We start from the raw sequence: 7,347 nt of genomic DNA on the forward strand, positions 1-7,347 counted from the left end.
TTATGTAAAGTGTTCCAGATTTGCCTCCGCAACATTCGTGATGAAGTAGAACGAATTATATATCAAAACAACCTCCTATCCTTATACAAAATTCTGACAAAATTCTAAGACAACTTTTTATCTTGTAAAACTTTGTTAAACTTATTTTTTAAGTTGTTATGCAAAATATTTTACCTATTACGAATCGGATACAGGAAATAGCCTATCAGTTATTTAATCAGCTTCCAATATTCACTGCCAGTGTAGAAATCGATAGTTTATATGTATACTAAAGATTTTTGTAACTGGCAATAATTTCAGAAAACACAGCTACGTTAATATGCACACAAACATGCAAGTATGAGCTCGACACGCGGATAGACGGAAGGTTCCCATGTGCGTAAGTGGAGGGAGGAAAACGCTAGTGTGTCTGGGCACGATTCCCCATCATGCGTTCAGTCAACGAATTGCCTTCGCTGTGTGTACAAGTGTTAAGACCTGGACGCAAATATTATCGTTGCTGACAGAGTCGTAAACATAAATTGGTGTTAGAAATCAATGCACAAGGATTGACATTAATGCAAGTCATATCCATCGCATTGCCTACGTATACGTGAATCCTTATGCCTTAATTTCCAACACTGATTTATGTTTACGACTTATATATATATATATATATATATATATATATATATATATATATATATATATATATATATAGGTTGGCGATTGATAATCCTTTGGAGTTAAACACGTGGTTTGATTGTGTATTTCTTTGAAGGATTATCATTAATAGTAACTAACAGTGATTAATTGTGTTTTTTTTATTTTTTTTCTAATTACCTGTTCATACGTGAGTGCGAGTGAGAAAGAGACATAAAGAGAAGAAAAGAGAGAGAGAGAGATGCTAAAAACGTGCTTGAATACATGCGTGTATTATCGTAGCTGTGTGTTTTAATTAATTATAGTGTGTTTGCCAGTTATAAAAATCTTCAGTATATTTATAACATGAAGTATCAATTGCTATGGTGGCAGTGAATATTTGAACGTAGCTTGTGTATAACGATCAGCTGACTGCAGCAGACATTCCACGTCTGACGGTGAGTTGCATCACTTCTGTCTATCTTTTGTACACGATTTGTGATAAACAAACATTTTTTTCGTGATATCACGTGGAACCAAGCACCCTCTGTTACCTCATACCTCCTCATCATGATACCACACATACACGACTCATGGGGAAATGTGTATCATTATATTCTGTTGCTGGTCGAGTCACGAACCTTTGCACGAAACATATAGATTGGAACTCCCACGAAAACAGACTCTTCTCGCCACCAAATTTTCTCTTATTTTTTTTCCACGAACATATGTCAGCGAGACAGGTAAAGGGAGATAGGAGTGGATAAGTGAACGTGATTCTCATTCAAGAGAATAAGCGAGCCACTCGTGTACCTTTGAAAACGATGCAGCAAACTTTGACAAGAAGCAAACAACGTTTTTGTACGTATTAACAGTCGTTCAAAAACAAACAATGAAGATATGCAGTTTTATTTAATTAAAATTAATGACACGTATACCACTTCGTACAGGATATCAGTGTCATCCACCGTGACTTACTGAAAGGATGAAAGTACCGTAAAGTATGACATCGAAGTTTGTAGAATCTTCGAAAAGAAGAAAACACATGATATATTAATGAGGCTTCGAGACACTGTCTCGGATAATTCTCACTTTACCGTGGTGAAGCTCTGCAAGGAGAAAATGTAAATCTTGCCGGCGCTCAAGCAAGTCGGCCGAAGGCTCTGTATCATCACCAGTATGAGCAGCTTCTGCGATTTCGTGGGCGCCTCGTACCAGGAACTGTTGTATCTGCAAAATTCCTGCGAGATACACAAATCGAGCTTGGGAAATGACACGTCGGGGATACGGGCCAAGTGATAGGTCAATTCCGGAATAGTGGAAATTCAGCAAACACCAACTAACAGTAACTTCGACGTTATTAATTTCCTACTCAGTAATATAAATCTGACGTAACGAATGTTGTACGTTACATTGACCAAGTGAGAAATTATAAGATTGACTATGTACTCTGTTACTATTAGTTAGTGTTTATTGGGAAATGATCGACTCACATTCTGTCGCGTGTCTGCAGGCTGTGATCTATCAGCTTCTGTCCCTCGAAGCTGAGGAAGAACAAGTGGATCAATTGCCCAATGACGTATAACACGTATCTCGTCACTTCCAACAGGTCAGACTCCTGCGTGACCTCAAACACGAAAAGCACAAATGTTCTACGTTTCCGACCAATTCAAGAGTTACTTCACGTTACGACGAATAGATACGTACTTGTAGCAAGGTACTGCTCATCCCCAACACGACGCAAATCAGTTCCAGCGCGAAAGGCACGGTAAAGGTTCTCTCGAGAATCTGCGCGAACCTGCGATAAACATGAGAGATAAAAAAGTAATACTTTCGTTCGTCTCCCCGTTCTTCGCAATTTCATTGATTGCAAACAGGAACGCGTTGCATCACTTCTTTCGTTGCTCACTTTAAAGCTTCGCGATGAAAGTGTACGAAGAGAGCGATTTTATGATGATACGTATCGCTCGGATCAGTGTTTATGTTCTTCACAGTTTTACCAAGATCGCAGAACAAATATTTGAAACGTAATCTGCAAGCAATTTCCACATTCAAAATATAATTTTATTTTGTTTTAGAGTCTCAGACTCTCTTCTACAATTTTTGTAGAACGGTTTGTTGTAGAACGGTTTTTGTAGAATGTAAAACGGATTGAGATGAACACAAAAGTCTCATACCGTTTTGCGATATTCGCAATAAATCTCAAGATATTAATTAAATTTAATTAAAGATATTAATTAAATTTATATAATCTAATAATATTAATTTAATTAGAAATATTAGTTAAATTAATTAAATAATATATTTTTAAAGAAAGATATTAATTATATTAATTAAAGAAAATTAATGAATGATCACATGCGATATGGTAGATGAATTGTGCTAGTGGCGTCCTCTGCTGTTACATATTATAGAGTTTATTTTAAATCTGCCGCGGAATTAACTATAATAGTGCATGCAACAATTTTATTACATTAATAACTAAAAATCCATATGGTTATTCGCAAAATAATACAGGACTTTTTTATTTAGTTTCACTTAATGTATTAGCATATAACAGCACATATCGCCATTACAGCTCATTATACCATGTCGCGCGTGATCATTCTGCAATTTTAATTTGATATTTTAGACTTTCGCAGTGTCTATGCATATTAGATTTAGTTTCCGGGTTTGCGCCGCGTGAATTCTTCTTTGATTCCAAAGAAATGAGAATCTAATAAAACAAAGGAATCAAACAAAGAAGAAAACACGCGGCTCAAACCCGGAAACCAAATCTAATATTCTGCAATCCTCTTTATTTAATATCTATTATCGCGAATATCGCAAAACAAAACTTTTATATTCAATCCGTTCTACCTACAAAAATTGCGGAGGAGAGTCTGCAAGTATATCATAAAGTTTGTCTTCGCGGAATTGATATCTCACCCGACCACTGCAAATTTGCTGCAAATGTGCTCGATGTAAGTCACAAACAAGCAATCGTGAGCGACTATGCCGGCTATAATTATTTCCCAGGCCACGAGAGAATGCCCGAAAATGTAAATGAAGTATTCCCTATTATCCACAAAGTAGTATCCGGGATACGGCATCAGTACGGGACGGGATTCATTGAGGGGCCGTGTGATATCTAGTATGGGTGGCACAATCGATACCGACATGAACACGCACACAGCCATGAAGCAATATACTGCAAAATGCAGACGCACTTTATGAGAGGAAAGACATCGAGGTTCCCCTTGCGTGCCGAGATAGATAATGTCGAATGTTCACCCGAGTATATCAAAGAGAATCGTCTGCAATAATCGGCGTAAGACTTCATGACTTCGTACTCCTCGGCGGTCTCCAGTTCTTTCCAGTCGTTGAACAGGTGCTCGGTGAAAATTCTGATCTGAAAAAGACCCGATCGATGACATACTTTACCAGCAATCTGACGAAATAACACGTCAGCCCTTGCTAGAGCGCGCAAACATTTCGTTACTGGTCATTAACAATCATACCTGAGAAAAAATATCTAAATAATGAATAATATTTATTCGCTAGAATAAATTACGTACTTGCTTATAGGAATCTATTTTTCAAGTAAAAATTAATATTTTGAACAAAAATGTTCTTAGCATCCATCGAATAAATATATTTTATTTCCTAGATATTTTTTTCTCTCAGTATAATTATCATATTTAAATCATAATCGAATTACAACTATCATATGAAGATGATAATTATCAATAGCTAATAATAATTTCATTATTCAGCATTTTTTCCCGCTTGAAGTGCAATTTTATCGAGGTCGAGTACAGCGATGCACCGTGTCGTGAAGCGTACTTTAGGAATGTTTAGTTGGAATGTGTACACTTTCACCAAAGCCACACTGGTCAAGAGGCACGACGTCATTGACTCGAACATACACTGTAGATCCTTCTCGCAGGTGAACTGTTGCGCTATCTGGAAATACGATGAATCTCTCGCGATAAGCTTTTGGTGATTACGTCGTCTCGACTTTTACCTGCGGGACGAATATAGTTAACAATGTGGCAGACAGCAGAGCGGCGCGTAGCAATCTCGCTCTCGGTTCCAGGTACGGCCATAAGCCGGTGAGCGAGGATAATTTGTAGATGATGCCGTAATAATAATTCCAGGTGATTTTCATTCTTGCCGCGGATATGCTGCACCGTTCTCTCGTTGACTGAGGCTCGAGTAGGTGATCGACCTCGACAGTAGGGAAAATAGGAACGGGGTACATTCGAGATCTTCCCAGCGATCATGCGTGCTGCGTCTCGCGATCACGTGCATTTGACAGCTCCTTATTTACATTTCGTGTCCCCAACAACCGATTCTTCCCTCGTTGCGTAACAAGTGCCAATTAGGGTGTCCGAGAAAATAAGTATTTCTGCTACGAGAGGGTCGAGAGACATTCCCTCTTGCCGGAACCGAAGATCAGGATATCGCATGATGGGAAAACTACGCCTCTTAAAGGCGAAAGTTGTTTTTTGACAGAGATTTACCTGCTAGATGCTTGCGATTGGCTATCCCCTCCAATGATAAGCCTACCTTTGGCATATTTAACATTATCGTATAGTATTGAATCGCGAGAGAAAAGAATTTCTTTAACAAACTTTTTTTCGCGATAGAAAGTAAAGAATTTTCATGTTGTGTCGCACCAGTAAGTGCAGTTCATTTTTTTATATGAAACTCACGTCTACCTGGTAAAAAAAATTGTTAAATTGTATAATTGCTAATTGTTAACTGTTAACGAGACACGAAAATTCGATCTGCGACAAACCTGTCTCACTCGAAACATAATGGGGAAATATATATATATATATATATATATATATATATAGATTGGCGACTGATGATCCTTTGAAGTTAAACACGTAGGTTTGGTTATGTATTTCTTCCAAGGATTATCATTGACAGTGACTAACAGTGATCAGTTGTGTTTTTTTTTATTTTTTTTCTAATTACCTGTTCGTACGTGAGTGCAAGTGAGTGAGAAAGAGACATAAAGAGAAGAAAAGAGAGAAAGAGAGAGAGATACAGAAAACGTGCTTGAATATATATGCGTGTATTACCGTAGCTGTGTGTCTTAATTAATTCAAATGTGTTTGCCAATTATAAAAATCTTTAGTATACTTATAACATAAAGTATCAATTGCTATGCTAGCAGTGAATATTTGAACGTAGCTTGTGTATAAGGATCAGCTGACTGCAGCAGTCATCCTACGTCTGACGGTGAGTTGCATCACTCCTGTTTACCTCTTGTATTCTATTCGTGATAAGCAAACTATTTTTACTAACAACTTAAAAAATAAGTCTCGGACGAAGTTTTAAAATAAAAAATTGTCTTACAATTTTCTCAGAATTTTATATTTTTAAGGAAGAATAGGAGGTTTTGAATCATTCTTGTATATATGTATATATATATTTGTAAATTATATATTGTATATTGTATATTATTCTAGCTACAGTTACTCGCATTAATATTCGGACAGCATAATATTTAAAAATTATTAGGACCTTGAATAAGTTCTCGCTGATTTTTCGTGAAAATTAATGCTTTATTTAAAAAAAGGCGTAAAAAACATGTCACTGGAAGTATTGTCCATCGCTAACCATTACTTTTTCCCATCTTTCTGGCAGCATTTGAATTCCACGTCGGAAAAACGACACGTCTTTTGAAGTTATCCAAGAGTCGACCCTTTTTTTGGCATCTTCATAAGAATGGAAGTGCTGCTCAGCCAGGCCATGTGCCATCGATCGGAACAAGTGATAATCGGAAGAGGCAATGTCTGGTGAATACGGCGGGTGGGGTAGGACTTCCCATTTAAGCGTTTCCAAGTAGGTTTTCACCGGTTGTGCAACATGTAGCCGAGCGTTGTCATGTTGCAAAATCATTTTGTCGTGTCTCTGCCCGTATAACGGCCGTTTTTCCTTCAATGCTCGGCTCAAACGCATCAATTGTAGTCGATAGCGATCTCCCGTGATGGTTTCGTTCAGTTTGCGTAGCTTATAATAAACTACACCCAGCTGATCCCACCAAATGCAGAGCAGAAGCTTCGAACCATGGATATTCGGCTTTGCTGACGATGTTGATGCATGGTCGGGCTTACTCGACGATCTTTTACGCTTAGGGTTATCGTAGTGTATCCACTTTTCATCGCCAGTCACGATACGATGCAAAAAACCTTTCCTTTTCTGCCGTTGAAGCAGCTGTTCACACGTGAAAAGACACCATTCGACGTTTTTCGGCTTCAATTCGTACGGCACTCAATGTCCCTGCTTTTGAATCATTCCTAATACTTTCAAACGTTTCGAAACTGTTGTGTGACCAACTTCTAATGATTCTGCAAGTTCAGCTAGCGTCTGACATAAGTCTTCATGAAGTAATGCCTCCAATTCATCGTCTTCAAACTTTTTCGGTGCGCCAGAGCGTTCTTTATCTTCAACATCAAAATCATTATTTTTGAAGAGTCTAAACTAATCTCTGCATGTTGTTTCCGACAGAGCATGGTCGCGGTAAGTTTCAACAAGAATTCTGTGTGCTTCAGCTGCAGATTTTTTTTTAATAAAGTAGTGCGGTAAAATTCCCCGCAAATACTCTTTTTGGCACGAAATTCGACATGTTTAACACTATGAAAAAAAAAATTGTTTACACTTCGGCGAAATGACATATACTGAATTTTAAGCTTGCTTATAGTACTTCCTTATAGATGCGTTACCATC

At 37.7% G+C, this 7,347-nt stretch overlaps 1 protein-coding gene across 1 annotated transcript in view; it reads right to left on the bottom strand.

The window, feature by feature from the left end:
- Positions 1-1,595: 1,595 nt before the first annotated feature.
- Positions 1,596-7,347, bottom strand: part of LOC116841417 — an 11,494-nt gene continuing 5,742 nt past the window's right edge. The window contains exons 10-18 of the mRNA XM_032809313.1: positions 4,628-4,831; positions 4,447-4,566; positions 3,895-4,012; positions 3,550-3,811; positions 2,531-2,653; positions 2,329-2,419; positions 2,115-2,248; positions 1,719-1,851; positions 1,596-1,646 (exon numbers count right to left, since the gene is read on the bottom strand). Of these exons, the coding sequence (XP_032665204.1) occupies positions 1,596-1,646; positions 1,719-1,851; positions 2,115-2,248; positions 2,329-2,419; positions 2,531-2,653; positions 3,550-3,811; positions 3,895-4,012; positions 4,447-4,566; positions 4,628-4,831 (1,236 nt within the window). The remainder of the gene's footprint in view (positions 1,647-1,718; positions 1,852-2,114; positions 2,249-2,328; positions 2,420-2,530; positions 2,654-3,549; positions 3,812-3,894; positions 4,013-4,446; positions 4,567-4,627; positions 4,832-7,347) is intronic.

Source organism: Odontomachus brunneus, unplaced genomic scaffold (assembly GCF_010583005.1).
Source record: "Odontomachus brunneus isolate Ranch 3 - 2012 unplaced genomic scaffold, Obru_v1 Obru_scaffold_015, whole genome shotgun sequence".
Lineage (NCBI taxonomy): Eukaryota > Metazoa > Arthropoda > Insecta > Hymenoptera > Formicidae > Odontomachus > Odontomachus brunneus.